Source organism: Nerophis lumbriciformis, linkage group LG03 (genome assembly GCF_033978685.3).
Source record: "Nerophis lumbriciformis linkage group LG03, RoL_Nlum_v2.1, whole genome shotgun sequence".
NCBI classification, from domain to species: domain Eukaryota; kingdom Metazoa; phylum Chordata; class Actinopteri; order Syngnathiformes; family Syngnathidae; genus Nerophis; species Nerophis lumbriciformis.
In genome coordinates, this window is record NC_084550.2 from 17,627,501 (window position 1) to 17,646,756 (window position 19,256).

Sequence of the window (19,256 nt, forward strand, 5' to 3'; positions counted from 1 at the left end):
ATAACACTGGCACCTTTTTTCTATTTACAGTAAACGAAATTTAAAAAAATGTATCGCTGTTATTTTTGCAGTAAAATTCTGTTTTTTGTACTTTTTTTTACAGTGCACTGAAAAAACGTAGATTTTGCAGTAAAAAAAACCTAAACTGTCAGCTCAGTCGCTAGACTTTTACTGTAAAAATAACACTGGTCCTATTTTCCTATTTACAGTAATGCACTGTAAAAACACACATTTAAAAGTGGAAAAAACTAGCAGCTCAGTTGCCAGAATTTTACCATAAAAATAACACCGGTAACTTTTTTCCATTTACAGTAAACTCAGTTTTAAAAAACGGTATTTTTGCAGTAAAATGTGCTGACTGAGCTTCCAGGTTGTTGGTTTTTTTACCATAAAATCTATGGTTGTATTTACGATGCATAGAACATTTTAAAATGATACCAGTGTTATTTTTACAGTAAAATTCAATTTTTTTCTACTTTTTTACAGTGCACTAAAAAAACCTTAAATTTTGCGGTGAAAAAACCCCTAAAACTGTCAACTCAGTCGCCAGACTTTTACTGTAAAAATAACACTGGTCCCATTTTTCTATTTCCCGAAATGCACTGTAAAAACGGCCTTAGATTTTACAGTATTAAAAACTGACAGCTCGGTTGACAGAGTTTTGGCGTGATAATAACCGTGGTACCATTTTTCTATTTACAGTAATGCACTGTAAAAACAAACATTTAAAAAACATTGGAAAAAACTAGCAGCTCAGTTGCCAGAATTTTACCATAAAAATAACACTAGTAACTTTCTTCCATTTACAGTAAATTAAATTTAAAAAACTGTATTTTTGCAGTAAAAATGTGCTGACTGAGCTTCCAGGTTGTTGTTTTTTTACCGTAATATCTACAGTTGTATTTACGATGCATTAAAAATGGTACCAGTGTTGTTTTTTACAGGAAAATTTTGTCTTTTTTCTACTGTAAAATTGTCTTTTTAGAGTGTACTGAAAAACCGTAGATTTAAAAAAACAAAACCAAAACTGACTTTTACTGTAAAAATAACACTGGTCCCATTTTTCTGTTTCCAGAAATGCACTGTAAAAACGGCCGTAGATTTTACAGTATAAAAAACGGACAGCTTAGTTGACAGAGTTTTGGCGTAATAATAACCGTGGTACCCTTTTTCTATTTACAGTAGTGTAAAAACAAACATTTAATAATGGAAAAAAATTGCAACTCAGTTACCAGAATTAAACCATAAAAATAACACTGGTACCTTTCTTCCATAAACATTTAAAAATGGTACCAGTGTTATTTTTTATATGAAAATTCATTTTTTTCTACCTTAAAATTTTATTTTTACAGTGCACTGAAAAGCCGTATATTTTGCGGTAAAAACAAAACAAAACTGACTTTTACTGTAAAAATAACATTGGTCCCATTTTTCTGTTTCCAGAAATGCACTGTAAAAATGGCCGTAGATTTTATAATTGTTGTTACAGCTCAGTTGCCAGAATTTTGGCGTAATAATAACCCCGGTACCATTTTTCTATTTACAGTAATGCACTGTAAAAACAAACATTTAATAGTGGAAAAAACTAGTAGCTCATTTGACAGAATTTTACCATAAAAATAACACTGGTAACTTTCTTCCATTTACAGTAAACCAAAAAACAACAACAGTGTTTTTGCAGTAAAAATGTGCTGACTGAGCTTCCACATTTTGTTTTTTTACCGTAAAATCTACGGTTGTATTTACGATTTATAGAACATTTAAAAATGATTATTTTTTACAGGAAAATGTTGTGTTTTTTCGACTTTAAAATTGTATTTTTGCAGTGCACTGAAAAACTGTAGATTTTGCTGTAAAAAAAACTCCTAAAACTGTCAACTCAGTCGCCAGACTTTTACTGTAAAAATAACACTGGTCCCATTTTTCTGTTTCCAGAAATGCACTGTAAAAATGGCCGTAGATTTTACAGTATAAAAAACTAACAGCTCAGTTGACCATTTTTCTATTTACAGTATTGCACTGTAAAAACAAACATTTAATAGTGGAAAAAAACTAGCAGCTCAGTTGCCAGAATTTTACCATAAAAATAACACTAGTAACTTTCTTCCATTTACAGTAAACTAAATTTAAAGAACTGTATTTTTGCAGTAAAAATGTGCTGACTGAGCATCCAGGTTTTGTTTTTTTACCGTAATATCTACGGTTGTATTTACGATGCATTAAAAATAGTACCATTGTTATTTTTTACAGGAAAATGTTGTCTTTTTTCTACTGTAAAATGGTCTTTTTAGAGTGCACTGAAAAACCGTAGATTTTGCGGTTAAAAAAAACCCCAAAACTGACTTTTACTGTAAAAATAACACTGGTCCCATTTTTCTGTTTCCAGAAATGCACTGTAAAAACGGCCGTAGATTTTACAGTATAAAAAACGGACAGCTCAGTTGACAGAGTTTTGGTGTAATAATAACCGTGATACCATTTTTCTATTTACAGTAATGTAAAAACAAACATTTAATAATGGAAAAAAATTGCAGCTCAGTTGCAAGAATTAAACCATAAAAATAACACTAGTAACTTTCTTCCATTTACAGTAAACTAAATTTAAAAAATTGTATTTTTGCAGTAAAAATGTGCTGACTGAGCTTTCAGGTTTTTTTTTTACAATAAAATCTACGGTTGTATTTACGATGCATAGAACATTTAAAAATGGTACCAGTGTTATTTTTTAGGGTAAAATTCAGTTTTTTCTACTGTAAAATTGTATTTTTACAGTGCACTGAAAAACGGTAAATTTTGCTGTGAAAAAACACCAAAACTGTCAACTCAGTCCCCCAGACTTTTACTGTAAAAATAACACTGGTCCCATTTTGCTGTTTCCAGAAATGCACTGTAAAACGTCCGTGGATTTTACAGTACAAAAAACGGACAGGTCAGTTGACAGAGTTTTGGCGTAATAATAACCGCGCCACCCTTTTTCTATTTACAGTAACGTAAAAACAAGCATTTAATAATGGGAAAAAAATGCAGCTCAGTTGCAAGAATTAAACCATAAAAATAACACTAGTAACTTTCTTCCATTTACAGTAAACTAAATTTAAAAAACTGTATTTTTGCAGTAAAAATGTGCTGACTGAGCTTCCAGGTTTTTTTTTTTTACAATAAAATCTACGGTTGTATTTACGATGCATAGAACATTTAAAAATGGTACCAGTGTTATTTTTTACGGTAAAATTTTGTTTTTTCAACTGTAAAATGGTATTTTTACAGTGCACTAAGAAACGGTAAATTTTGCTGTAAAAAAACACCAAAACTGTCAACTCAGTCGCCAGACTTTTACTGTAAAAATAACACTGGTCCCATTTTTCTGTTTCCAGAAATGCACTGTAAAAACGGCCGTAGATTTTACAGTATAAAAAACGGACAGGTCAGTTGACAGAGTTTTGGCGTAATAATAACCGCGGTACCATTTTTCTATTTACAGTAATGCACCGTAAAAACAAATGTAGATTTTAAGCTCAGTCGCCAGAATTTTGGTGTAAAATTACCAAGGTACCCTTTTTCTATTTACAGTAATGCACTGTAAAAACAAACATTTAATAGTGGCAAAAAAATTGCGGCTCAGTTGCAAGAATTAAACCATAAAAATAACACTAGTAACTTTCTTCCATTTACAGTAAACTAAATTTAAAAAACTGTATTTTTGCAGTAAAAATGTGCTGACTGAGCTTCCAGGTTTTTTTTTTTACAGTAAAATCTACGATTGTATTTACGATGCATAGAACATTTAAAAATGGTACCAGTGTTATTTTTTACGGTAAAATGTTGTTTTTTCAACTGTAAAATGGTATTTTTACAGTGCACTGAAAAACGGTAAATTTTGCTGTAAAAAAACACCAAAACTGTCAAATCAGTCGCCAGACTTTTACTGTAAAAATATCACTGGTCCCATTTTTCTTTTTCCAGAAATGCACTGTAAAAACGGCCGTAGATTTTACAGTATAAAAAACGGACAGCTCAGTTGACAGAGTTTTGGCGTAATAATAACCGTGGTACCATTTTTCTATTTACAGTAATGTAAAAACAAACATTTAATAATGGAAAAAAATTGCAGCTCAGGTGCCAGAATTAAACCATAAAAATAACACTAGTAACTTTCTTCCATTTACAGTAAGCTAAATTTAAAAAACTGTATATTTGCAGTAAAAATGTACTTCTTTTTTTTAATCGTAAAATCTACGGTTGTATTTACGATGCATTAAAAATGGTACCAGTGTTATTTTTTACGGGAAATTTTTGTTTTTTCTACTGTAAAATTGTATTTTTAGAGTGCACTGAAAAACCGGAGATTTTGCGGTTAAAAAAAAAAAGTAAAATGTAATGTAAAAATAACTCTGATTTTACTGTAAAAAAAAACCTGACAGCTAAGTTGACAGTTTTGGCGTAATAATAACCGTGGTACCATTTTTTTATTTACAGTAATGCACTGTAAAAACAACTGCCGTATATTTTACAGTAAAACCCCTGGCAGCTCAATCGTCAGGCTCTTACTGTAAAAATAACAGCGGTACAATTTCTCCATAATTTTGTGTAAATGAGTCTAAACTTTTTCCACTGAAAATTTGACAATTTTGACATTTTTAACTTCCAAAAGCGATTTTCGAAAGAAAATATTAGTCTATACGCGTTAGCTTTGTGTTATCTCTACTTTTTCTCGTTACATGACATCTGTTTGCTTTGATATTCCACCTTCAGTTTATTTGACATTGTTGGGTGTTTTTAGAATGAATCAAAACAAGTGGTCCAAGTGGTCCCCAGACCTTCCGGTAAAACTGTGGTGACTGAGCTGCCAGTTTTTAAGGGTGAGACTTGTCCCCGGGGTACAGTCCTATGCGTATATTTACAAGTTTGTACAAGGCAGTCCCATGAAGACCCGCATGATCCAATCTTGAGAAACCAAAAACCAAATCCACTGGAGGGGGGAGGGGGGGGGTAAAAGAAGACCCAGAACCTGACAGAGTGGGTCCGGTCCCGTTCAGGTGTGTTCCTGTTCCGCAAGGTGTCAGCTGTTGTACTGGCAGGCGTTGAGACCGGATCCCGGACTCTGCAGGCCGCCGTAGCCGAAGGTTGGGTGCTGCTTGGACTTGAGTCTGAGGGTGGCCAGGCCCGGGTTGCAAGTGTCCCGGTACACGCCGTACGGGGAGCCCGGAGGTCCGTAGTGACACGCCGTAGACGACATGGCCGAGTTGATACCGGAGCCGGCGATCCCGTTCAGGTTGCCGATGTTGTTGAGGCTTGGGGCCGCCATGGCCGGGACCGCCGAGTGGGCCATGCCGGACGCCGCCATGCTCATGGACGAGATGGAGGCGGGCGAGGAGGAGAACATGGACATGGACTGAGAAGTGAGCGGACTCATGGAGTTGAAGAAGGGGAAGTTCTTGGCGGAGAGCGGGGCGGGGGCCAGGCCTTTGTTGGTCCAGTTGTTGTAGGTGTAGGCCGGGTACATGTCTTCGTACGGCTGCATCAAGCCCCCGAACTGCGGCAGGTAGCTGTTCTTGCACAAATCCATCTGCTGGTTCCGCTCGCGCTTCCGCCACTTGGCTCTCCGGTTCTTGAACCACACCTGCGGGGCCACTCCCACAATTACAAAACATCCTGCAAATCTCACTTTTCTAATTATGTACAATAATAGAACTTCTTTCAATTCATTGTTACCACTCCTCATGACAATTGTAGTTATTACAAGTTTCAAACATTTTAATAATGTACAATATTACAACCTTTTTCAATTAATTGTTACAACTCCTCATAATGACTATTGTCATTTTTAAATTTTTCATACATTTTAATAATGTACAATATTGCAACTTATTTCAATTAATTGTTATGAGATAGGCTCCAGCACCCCCCGCAACCTCAAAAGAGACAAGCGGTAGTAAATGGATGGATGGATGGATGTTACAACTCCTCATGACTATTATAAATATTATATTTGTCATACATTTTAATAATGTACAATATTACAACCTTTTTCAATTCATTGTTACCACTCCTCTTAAAGACTATTGTAATTATTACATTTTTCATACATTTTAATAATGTACAATATTACAACTTAGTTCAATTCATTATTACAACTCCTCATAATGACTACTGTCATTTTTAAAATTTTTATGCATTTTAATAATGTACAATATTACAACCTGTTTCAATTAATTGTTATGAGATAGGCTCCAGCGACCCAGAAAGGGACAAGCGGTAGAAAATGGATGGATGGATGGATGTTACAACTCCTCATGACTATTGTAAATATTATATTTGTCATACATTTTAATAATGTACAATATTACAACATTTTTCAATTCATTGCTACCACTCCTCTTAAAGACTATTGTAATTATTAAAATGTTCATACATTTTAATAATGTACAATATTACAACTTAGTTCAATTCATTATTACAACTTCTCATAATGACTATTGTCATTTTTAAAATGTCCATACATTTTAATAATGTACAATATTACAACCTGTTTCAATTAATTGTTATGAGATAGGCTCCAGCACCCCCCGCAACCCCCGCAACCCCCGCAACCCCAAAAGGGACAAGCGGTAGAAAATGAATGAATGGATGGATGGATGGATGGATGTTACAACTCCTCATGACTATTGTAAATATTATATTTGTCATACATTTTTAATAATGTACAATATTACAACATTTTTCAATTCATTGTTACCACTCTTAAAGACTATTGTAATTATTACATTTTTCATACATTTTAATAATGTACAATATTACAACTTAGTTCAATTCATTGTTACCACTCCTCATAATGACTATTGTAATTATTACATTTTTCATACATTTTAATAATGTACAATATTACAACCTTTTTCAATTCATTGTTACCACTCCTCATAATGACTATTGTAATTATTACATTTTTCATACATTTCAATAATGTACAATATTACAATTTATTTCAATGTATTATTCCAACTCCTCATACTGACAATTGTAATTATGACATTTGACATACATTTCAATAATGTACAATATTATAACTTATTTCAATTCATTATTCCAACTCCTCATAACGACTATTGTTATTATCACGTTTCATACATTTTAATGATGTACAATATCACAACTTATTTCAATTCATTATTCCAACTCATAATTACAATTGTATTTATTGTCATACATTTTAATAATGTACAATATTACAACTTATTTCAATTTAATGTCACAACTCTTCTTAATGACTATTGTAATTATTACATTTTTCATACATTTTAATAATGTACAATATTACAATTTATTTCAATTCATTATTCCAACTCCTCATAATGACTATTGTAATTATTACATGTGTCATACATTTGAATAATGTACAATAATACAACATTTTTCAATTCATTGTTACCACTCCTCTTGAAGACTATTGTAATTATTACATTGTTCATACATTTTAATAATTTACAATTATACAACTTATTTCAATTAATTGTTACAAATCCTCATAATGGCTATTGTAAATATTCCATTTGTCATACATTTTAATAATGTAAAATATTACAACTTATTTCAATTAATTGTTACCACTCCTCATAATGACTATTGTAATTATTACATTTTTCATGCATTTTAATAATGTACAATATTACAACTTATTTCAATTAATTGTTACCACTCCTCATAATGACAATTGTTTTAATATATTTTTTCATACATTTTAATAATGTACAATAATACAACTTATTTCAATTCATTATTCCAAATTGTCATAATGACTATTGTAATTATTACATTTGTTTATAAATGTTAATAATGTACAATAATACAACTTATTTCCATTCATTATTACAACTCCACATAATGACAATTGTAATTATTACATTTTTCACACGTTTTATTGACCTGTTCAATACATGGATGTTAAACTAAATCTAATTGGGTTCAGATCCTGATATTTAATACACTTATATTTTGGTAAAATTATTGATAGTTAACTTTGACAACAATATAGAATCGCTATGTTCAGGGTTAGGCCCAAAATATACATTTAAATGACAAGTGATTAGCATTTGTACATTCTCATGAAAAAACAACTCAAAATTTTCTGAACTAAATTTAAGGGATTTGTTCTAAAGGCTCTTATATTTACTTTTTTATTCAATATTCTTACAAATAATTGTCTAATTTGATATTTAATAAAGACAAAATAATAGAGTGTGTCGTGTTAATTGTCTAATTTTTAAACAAACACATACTAAAAAGTAGTAAGTGTGTGTATATATGTATGTGTGTGTGTGTGTGTGTGTGTGTGTGTGTGTGTGTGTGTATATATATATATATATATATATATATATATATATATATATATATATATATATATATGTATATATGAAAATGTGTGTCATAATTTTCTATTTAATGTTTAAATAAGTAGATACTAAAAAGTAGTTAATGTATTTACTTATGTAGGACAGATTACATATTTATTAATTTCCATGTAGTCCCACATACCTTGTATGTCACTATAACACTGCTTGTATATGTCTGTTTAAATAAATATTAAATTAGAGTAGTCACTATAATGCTTATGTGTCATTAGATTTTTTTTAATTAAACGTTTAAATACATAAATACTAAAAAGTAGTCCCTTCTTGTGTGTCATCATTATCTATTAAATGTTTTGTAAACACTAATTAAGAGTAGTCACTTTATATCATAATTATCTATTACATGTTCACATAAATACTGAATACGAATTGTCACTGTATATCATAATTATCTATTAAATGTCTACTAATTAAGAAAAGCCACTATATCATTATAATTATCTATTGAATGTTTGCATGAATAGTAAATAAGAGTAGTCACTATACATCATAATTTCCTGTTAATAAGAGTATACATCATAATCATCCAATACATTTTTACAATAAGAATAGTCCATTTATATCGTTTTAATCATCAATTAAATGTTTACATAAATCTAGTAGTCACTATATATCTTATCTATTAAATGTTAACATAAATACTAAATAAGAATAGTCAAAATATATCATTGTATATGTATCTATTAAATATATTATAAATACTAAATAAGAATAGTCACTATATATTATTGTATATGTATGGATTGAATGTATTATAAATACTAAATAAGAGTAATCATTATAAATCATAATTATTGAATGTGTTCATAAAAATACTAAATAAGAATATTCACTATATATCATTATAATTATCTATTAAATGTTAAAATAAATACTATATAAAAATAGTCATCTGTTTAATGTTTTATAAATCGATATATGTCATAATTATTAATCGTTTACATAAATCTATATCACTACATATCATTATATTTGACTATTAAATCGTTAAATTGAAAATACATTCGGGAAAATACCATTAAACAGCACAATTTGTTAAAAGGGGCTTCACGGTGGCAGAGGGGTTAGTGCATCTGCCTCACAATACGAAGGTCCTGAGTAGTCTTGGGTTCAATCCCGGGCTCGGGATCTTTCTGTGTGGAGTTTGCATGTTCTCCCCGTGACTGCGTGGGTTCCCTCCGGGTACTCCGGCTTCCTCCCACCTCCAAAGACATGCACCTGGGGATAGGTTGATTGGCAACACTAAATTGGCCCTAGTGTGTGGATGTGAGTGTGAATGTTGTCTGTCTATCTGTGTTGGCCCTGCGATGAGGTGGCGACTTGTCCAGGGTGTACCCCGCCTTCTGCCCGATTGTAGCTGAGATAGGCTCCAGCGCCCCCCGCGACCCCAAAAGGGAATAAGCGGTAGAAAATGGATGGATGGATGGAATTTGTTAAAAGTTCAAATACATATTTTTCCTTGAAATAAACTGAATTTAATAAAGTAAAAATAAAAATTTAATTTATAATGTTCTTCTTCCGATGCAAAATATCCAGTAAATAAATACATTCAGCTGCAGTGCAGATAATAGTCATATATTTATGTATTTCGAGGCGAGTTAAGACTAAAACACAATTTCTGATTTATTGACATGAAAATATTTAAAAACATTACATCTGCGTCAGATAAACTTTCAGTTTTTATTTCTATTTGCATTCAAAACTACACAGGAACTAATTATTTCCAGTCGCACCTTTGCACCTATTCCGGTATATCATAATGATTATTATTATTATAAAAAACAAACCGGAATACACATTTTACATTTAAATAAACTCTTTATAGATGTATTATTTAAGAAAAAATCGTTTCTTTCCCGCGTGTACTTGAAAAAATTGCGTGTATTTGTTTGGCATGAAAATAAATGCTTCATCATATTTTCCTAAGAACGCAAATATAAAAGTCAAAGTGTGCATTTGTGGCTTGTTGCTCTACGTCTGTCTTATCATTAATTATTATTTTTAATATACAGTAATTTTTAGGTCACTTGATTAGGCACACTACATTTAATCACAAACGGTCTTTATTCAAATAATCCCCGCGTCAGCATTTTCTGATCTCGTTCACGCACAATATTAAAGACGCCAGTCAGGGATGAGGCGTGCAGTATTTTCTAATCAATAAGTGAGTTTTACTAGATGTTTATAATATTTGTGTCATGGTAAAATATTACAGTTATAGGATGTTGCGTAGATTTGAATGAATACGGTGAATGTAACTGTAATATTTTTAGGTGCTACGATCTCCGATCGGTCCCTGAAATATACATAAATGTGATTGGCTGATGGGACTTCCTGTTTTATCCTTGCTAGAGATGTGAAAGGTTATTCCCAAGAGTCGTGAATAAAAATACAGTTAAAAGTACACACGACGTGCTGCTAACTGTACTTTTATACAAGACAGTAACGTTACTTTAGCACAGGGATGGCAAATTGTTTTTCATTGAGGGCCACATCGCAGTTATGGAGGGCCCCTTGTAATGAAAATGTCTAGAAAATGAATTTGCCTCTGGATTTCATTATTAATTATATAAAGTGTTTTAAGTAGAGTATCGATTTTACAGTAAAAACATTACATTTACAAAATTGTACTGTAAAAATAGTTTTTTTTTATTTTTTTTATTTATTTATTTTTTTACAACATTGTATGGTTAATTTAAAAACAGTACCACTGTTTTTACGGAAAAAGTAAGCCAGATTTGTGTTTATTTTAAATTAATATTGTTTTTTTACAACATTATATTGTTAACGGAAATACAGTACAAGTTATATATTTATTTATTTATTTAATTTTCCACCGTAAAAACAAATCTACCATCTTTCCATTTACAGTAATACACCGTCAAAAACAACAACCATGGATTTTACAGTCAAAAACTGGCAAAAGACAATTTTAACGCAAAAAACAGTAGTCATTTTTTTCAATTTACAGTAAAAGAACAACATAAATTTATTTTAATTTTTCTAAATTTGACGGGTAGTTTGCTGTAAAGTAAGTATTTTTCTTTATTTTTATTTAGACAAAAACATGTTTGGAAAGTATGATAATGTACTGTAATATTTGTTGATTCGTAGATTTTACAGCCAAAAACTGGCAAAACACAATTTTAACGGAAAAAACAGGAGTCGTTTTTTCAATTTACAGTAAAAGAACAACGTAAAATTTGCTGTCATTTTTATTAATTTGAAGGGTAGTTTGCTGTAGAGTGAAGTATTTTTATTTATTTTTATTTAGACAAAAACATGTTTGGAAAGTATGATAATGTACTGTAATATTGGTTGATTTGTAGATATTATAGTCAAAAACTGGCAAAACACAATTTTAACGCAAAGACAGTCGTCGTTTTTTTCAATTTACAGTAAAAGAACGACGTAAAATTTGTTGTAATTTTTATGAATTTGTGCTGTAATTTGAAGTATTTTTATTTATTTTTATTTAGACAAAAACATGTTTGGAAACTATGATAATGTACTGTAACATTGGTTGATTCGTAGATTTTACAGTCAAAAACTGGCAAAACACAATTTTAATGCAAAAAACAGGAGTCCTTTTTTTCAATTTACAGTAAAAGAACGACGTAAAATTTGCTGTCATTTTTATGAATTTGATGGGTAGTTTGCTGTAAAGTGAAGTATTTTTTATTTATTTTTATTTAGACAAAAACATGTTTGGAAAGTATGATAATGTACTGTAATATTTGTTGGTTCGTAGATTTTACAATCAAAAACTGGCAAAACACAATTTTAACGCTAAAAACAGTAGTCGTTTTAATCAATTTACAGTAAAAGAACGACGTAAAATTCATTGTCATTTTTATGAATTTCATGGGTAGTTTGCTGTAAAGTGAAGTATTTTTATTTATTTTTATTTAGACAAAAACATGTTTGGAAAGTATGATAATGTACTGTAATATTTGTTGATTCCTAGATTTTACAGTCAAAAACTGGCAAAACACAATTTTAATGCAAAAAACAGGAGTCCTTTTTTTCAATTTACAGTAAAAGAACGACGTAAAATTTGCTGTCATTTTTATGAATTTGATGGGTAGTTTGCTGTAAAGTGAAGTATTTTTTATTTATTTTTATTTAGACAAAAACATGTTTGGAAAGTATGATAATGTACTGTAATATTTGTTGGTTCGTAGATTTTACAATCAAAAACTGGCAAAACACAATTTTAACGCTAAAAACAGTAGTCGTTTTAATCAATTTACAGTAAAAGAACGACGTAAAATTCATTGTCATTTTTATGAATTTCATGGGTAGTTTGCTGTAAAGTGAAGTATTTTTATTTATTTTTATTTAGACAAAAACATGTTTGGAAAGTATGATAATGTACTGTAATATTTGTTGATTCCTAGATTTTACAGTCAAAAACTGGCAAAACGCAATTTTAACGCTAAAAACAGTAGTCGTTTTAATCAATTTACAGTAAAAGAACGACGTAAAATTCATTGTCATTTTTATGAATTTCATGGGTAGTTTGCTGTAAAGTGAAGTATTTTTATTTATTTTTAGTTAGACAAAAACATGTTTGGAAAGTATGATAATGTACTGTAATATTTGTTGATTCCTAGATTTTACAGTCAAAAACTGGCGTAACAGAATTTTAACGCATAAAACAGTAGTCGTGTTTTTCAATTCACAGTAAAAGAACGACGTAGTAGTCGTTTTTTTCAAATTACAGTAAAAGAACGACGTAAAATTTGTTGTAATTTTTATGAATTTGTGCTGTAAATTGAAGTATTTTTATTTATTTTTATTTAGACAAAAACATGTTTGAAAAGTATGATAATGTACTGTAATATTTGTTGATTCTTAGATTTTACAGTCAGAAACTGGCAAAACACAATTTTAACGCAAAAACAGTCGTCGTTTTTTCAATTTACAGTAAAAGAACGACGTAAAATTTATTGTCATTTTTATTAATTTGATGGGTAGTTTGCTGTAAAGTGAAGTATTTTTATTTATTTTTATTTAGACAAAAATATGTTTGGAAAGTATGATAACATACTGTAATATTTGTTGAGTTGTAGATTTTACAGTCAAAAACTGGCAAAACGCAATTTTAATGCAAACAACTGTTGTCGTTTTATCAATTTACAGTAAAAGAACGACGTAAAATTTGTTGTCATTTTTATGAATTTATGCTGTAAATTGAAGTATTTTTATTTATTTTTATTTAGACAAAAACATGTTTGGAAACTATGATAATGTACTGTAATATTGGTTGATTCGTAGATATTATAGTCAAAAACTGTCAAAACACAATTTTAACGCAAAAACAGTTGTCGTTTTTTTCAATTTACAGTAAAAGACCGACGTAAAATTTGTTGTAATTTTTATGAATTTGTGCTGTAAATTGAAGTATTTTTATTTATTTTTATTTAGACAAAAACATGTTTGGAAAGTTTGATAATGTACTGTAATATTGGTTGATTCGTAGATATTATAGTCAAAAACGGGCAAAAAAACAATTTTAACACAAAAACAGTTGTCGTTTTTTTTCAATTTACAGTAAAAGAACGACGTAAAATGTGTTGTAATTTTTATGAATTTGTGCTGTAAATTTAAGTATTTTTATTTATTTTTATTTAGACAAAAACATGTTTGAAAAGTTTGATAATGTACTGTAATATTGTTGGTTCTTAGATTTTACAGTCAGAAACTGGCGAGACACAATTTTAACGCAAAAAACAGTAGTCATTTTTTTCAATTTACAGTAAAAGAACGACGGAAAATGTATTGTCATTTTTATTAATTTGATGGGTTCCCTGTAAAGTGAAGTATTTTTATTTTTATTTAGACAAAAACATCTGTGGAAAGTATGAAAATGTACTGTAATATTTGTTGATTCGTAGATTTTACAGTCAAAAACTGGCAAAACACAATTTTAATGCAAAAAAACAGTAGTCGTTTTTTTCCATTTACAGTAAAAGAACAACGTAAAATTTTCTGTCATTTTTATGAATTTGATGGGTAGTTTGCTGTAAAGTAAGTATTTTTATTTAGACAAAAACATGTTTGGAAAGTATGATAATATAATGTAATATTTCTTGCAATATTGGATACTCCATCCATCCATCCATTTTCTACCGCCTGTCCCCTACTATTAAAGTTTTAAAGGCATGCAATTTCAAGCACTACATATATTTTTTTCTGTCAAATTGAAACAAATCAATTACATTTAGTGACAAAATATGAAGTACTTTATTGACACATTTGTGTTTGCGGGCCACATTTGGCCCCCCGGGGCCTTGAGTTTGACACCTGAGGTTTAGCATCACACTCACGGATGTTGACTATTTTGGTAACCTCGTGAAAAAAAATAGGTCACATAGTGACAGTGGGTGCTACGATCACGCCCGTGGATTTAGTGCGTGCAGGACACAGTCGCCTTTTGTGTTTTTTATGTCTCATTTACAGTTTCAGCACGCCTTGCAACTTTATTGCTTATTGCGTGTTTAAAGTCGTAAAAAGTGAAAATAACCATGCGTATTGCAACATGTATGGTAATTATAGTTCATGCATACGTTTTTATTTTATTTATATTTAATTTATTTTTTTTTAATTTTTTTTTCCCCTTACCCGGACTCTGGCCTCGGTGAGATTGGTCCACACGGCGATCTCCTCGCGGGTGCTCATGTCGGGGTAGCGGTTCCTCTGGAAGGTGTTCTCCAGCTCCTGCAGCTGCTGGCTGGTGAAGTGAGTCCTCTGCCGCCGCTGCTTCTTCTTTTTCGGGTCTTCCGCGCTCACCTCGTCGCTCCTGCGCTGCTCGGCGCGCTCCTTCTCTGCAAGTGCAAAGTATATATTGGTGCCCTGTTGAACATTTACAACATTTTTTTTAACGACATCTCTTATCTAACTGCTTTGTGGCAGCTGCGGTGCACATAACAAAGTTCCTAAACTTTTTATCATGCAAACATTATTTTTTATTTTTTATTATTTGCCACGTGTCAATATTTCAAATTGTATTCTCTTCTTTTAAAGCTTTTTACTTTTATTCATTTTAATTTTTTTATATATCATATTCTTAATTTTAGCATTAATAATTATATTTCCTCTATTTGGAGAAAATCTATATAAATATAAATACCATTGAATATAAATCCAAAATAAATAAGATGTTTTCTCCTTTAAAGATTGCGCAACATTAATCCGAGGATTTTCACAATAAAACATTAAAAGTCCTGATCATTTCTCAATACATACAAATCTTTTTTATTTATTTTTTTACTTCATAATCTTAATTTTAGCATTAATAATTATATTTCGTCTATCTGGAGAAAATCTATATAAATACTATTGAATATTTCCCGGGCGCGGCACCGCTGCTGCCCACTGCTCCCCTCACCTCCCAGGGGGTGAACAAGGGCATGGGTCAAATGCGGAGGACAAATTTCACCACACCTAGTGTGTGTGTGACAATCATTGGTACTTTAACTTTAACTTTATAAATACAAAATAAATGAGATATTTTCTTGTTTAAAAGTTGCGCAACATTAATCCGAGGATTTTCACAGTAAAACATTAAAAAATCCTGCTCATTTCTAAATATATACAAATCTTTTTTTATTTATTTATTTTTTTTAACTTCATAATCTTAATTTTAGCATTCATAATTATATTTCGTTTATTTGGAGAACATCTATATAAATACCATTGAATATAAATACAAAATAAATAAGATACGTTCTCGTTTAAAGGTGGCGCAACATTAATCCGAGGATTTTCACAATAAAACATTAAAATTCATGCTCATTTCTAAATATATAAAAATATTTTATTTTATTTTATTTATTTATTTTTCCATCATGATCTTCATTTTAGCATTAATAATTATATTTCGTCTATTTGGAGAAAATCTATATAAATACTATTGAATATAAATACAAAATAAATAAGATATATTTTCTCGTTTAAAGATTGCGCAACGTTAATCCGAGGATTTTCACCATAAAACATTAAAAGTCCTGCTCATTTTTAAATATATACAAATCTTTAAAAAAAATTTTTTTTACATCATAATCTTGATTTTAGCATTAATAATTATATGTCGCCTATTTGGAGAAAATATACTGTATATAAATACTATTCAATATAAATACAAAATAAATAAGACGTTTTCTCGTCTAAAGATTACGCAACACTAATCCGATGATTTTCACAATAAAACATTAAAAGTCCTGCTCATTTCTAAATATATACAAATATTTTATTTTATTTTATTTTTTCCATCATATTAATTTTAGCATTAATAATTATAGTTCGTCTATTTGGAGAAAATCTATATAAATACAATTGAGTATAAATGCAAAACAAATAAAATATATTCTTGTTTAAAGATTGCGCAACATTAATCCAAGGATTTTCACAATAAAACATTAAAAGTACTGCTCATTTTCAAATACATACAAATCTTTCAAAAACATTTTTTTTTACATCATAATCTTAAATTTAGCATGAATAATTATATTTCGTCTATTTGGAGAAAATCTATATAAATACTATTGAATATAAATACAAAATAAACAAGATATTTTCTTGTTTAAAGATTGCGCAACATTAATCCTAGGATTTTCAAATTAAAATATTAAAATAGAATGCCTTTTGTTGTCACTATACACAAGTACAATGAGATGAAAAGCAACTCCAGCAGTGCGACAGGAGTTGCTTTTAAATGTCATTGTACCTGTGTGTATAGTGACAATAAAAGGCATTCTAGTTTAATGTTTTATTTTGAAAAAAAAAAGTCCTGCTCATTTGTAAATAAATAAATAAATTTTTTTAGAAGTATAAATATATACAAATCTTAATTACATATACTGTAATTATATCTTTGTTACATAAAATGTAATATTGTACATGGTAATTGTCATATATTATATAAAAAATAAAATATATCAGTATATATCATATACTGTATATATAATATGTAAATATTACATATATGTTACATTTTATATTGCTACTACGGTACATTTTTAGTCTACTTTATACCTGCATTATCCTTTCCATCCTTACACTTTCCATCCTTTTGTAAATGAGCTACTGTGTGGAACAATTTCCCTTGTGGATCATTAAAGTTGATCTAAGTCTAATTAAGTAAAATTAATAAAAACAAATTTTTTCTTAAATCTTTTATTTTGTATTTTGTCAGCTCTTGTTTTGGAATGTTTGCTCCAGCCGGTGGCGTCAAACATAAAAAAAATAAAAAATAATAATAATAAATAAAAAAGTTATTAATCATAAAGAATAATGAATTACCTGCAAGTTCAGCGTCGGAAGATTCGCAGCTGGAATTGTCCAAAGTCCTGCTGGTCGCGTCGGAGCTCCGCGGCTGCAGGTGGAACTTGGCGTCCCGGCGAGGAGGCGCGGGAGGCGGCGGAGGAAGCTCGGAGATCCGCTCCAAGTTCATGACGCCGCCGGGGAGCACAGGAGGACGCGGAGGAGGATCGCAGGACGCCGGCGGGAGTTTCAGTCCCGAGTCGCGCGCGGCAACATGGACGTCGGAAGCGAGCGACGCGTCAAGAAGAAAAAAAAAAAAGATAAGATAATATTTTCGTCTTCCTGCACTTCTTTCTGCTTCTCGCACTCAAAGTGATGAACACGTCAAGCTCACCAGAGGAAGATGCCCCGCCTCCTCCCCATTCCGGACACGCCCCCTTTCGCCGGCCCTAAAAAAGAAAGCAGCCACTCAGCAAAAGCCAGACTGCGTGACGTCACCACACCGCCAAAACGCCGCAATTAACGTATGTGCGCGCGCGTGCAAATCGGCGACTTGGTGTTGCAGTGAAAGAAAAATAAAAACATTCCCACGCAAAGTGCGCGTGCGTGCGTGCGCGCGCCCGTAGGTGCGTGCAGGCATGTTGCAAACGTGTAAGTGTAGAGCAATGCTGAGGTTTACGCACACAGACACACACACAGACACACACACACACACACACACACACACCCATACACACGCACACACACACACTTACACGTATATGCACATGCACGCGCACACGCACACTCGTGCACGCACACGACACAGTCTCCATCTGCAGCACACTGTACTATATTCATATACTTTGTATGTATAGTATGCACACGCACTGTATATACTTTGTATATATGTACACACACACTGTACTATATTCATATACTTTGTATGTATAGTATGCACACGCACTGTATATACTTTGTATATATGTACACACACACTGTACTATATTCATATACTTTGTATGTATAGTATGCACACGCACTGTATATACTTTGTATATATGTACACACACACTGTACTATATTCATATACTTTGTATGTATAGTATGCACACGCACTATATATACTTTGTGTATATGTACACACACTGTACTATATTCATATACTTTGCATATATAGTATGCACACGCACTGTATATACTTTGTATTTATGTACACACACTGTACTATATTCATATACTTTGTATGTATAGTATGCACACGCACCATGTATACTTTGTATATATGTACACACACTGTACTATATTCATATACTTTGTATGTATAGTATGCACACGCACTGTATATACTATGTATATATGTACACACACTGTACTATATTCATATACTTTGTATGTATAGTATGCACACGCACTGTATATACTTTGTATATGTGTACACACACACTGTACTATATTCATATACTTTGTATATGTACAATGTAGTATATTCATACTTTTGCTATATGTACACACACTGTACTATATTCATATACTTTGTATGTATAGTATGCACACGCACTGTATACACTTTGTATATATGTACACATACACTGTACTATATTC

The 19,256-nt window shown here is 31.0% G+C and overlaps 1 protein-coding gene across 1 annotated transcript; it reads right to left on the minus strand.

Annotated features, from left to right (window-relative positions):
• Positions 1–4,381: 4,381 nt before the first annotated feature.
• pitx1 (paired-like homeodomain 1) lies at positions 4,382–18,058 on the minus strand. Its single transcript, XM_061934529.1, has 3 exons — positions 17,712–18,058; positions 15,033–15,235; positions 4,382–5,620 (listed from the first exon to the last, which is right to left on the minus strand). Exons 1-3 carry the CDS (start codon positions 17,860–17,862, stop codon positions 5,060–5,062), a joined length of 915 nt encoding a protein of 304 aa, XP_061790513.1. The 5' UTR covers positions 17,863–18,058; the 3' UTR covers positions 4,382–5,059.
• Positions 18,059–19,256: the final 1,198 nt, after the last annotated feature.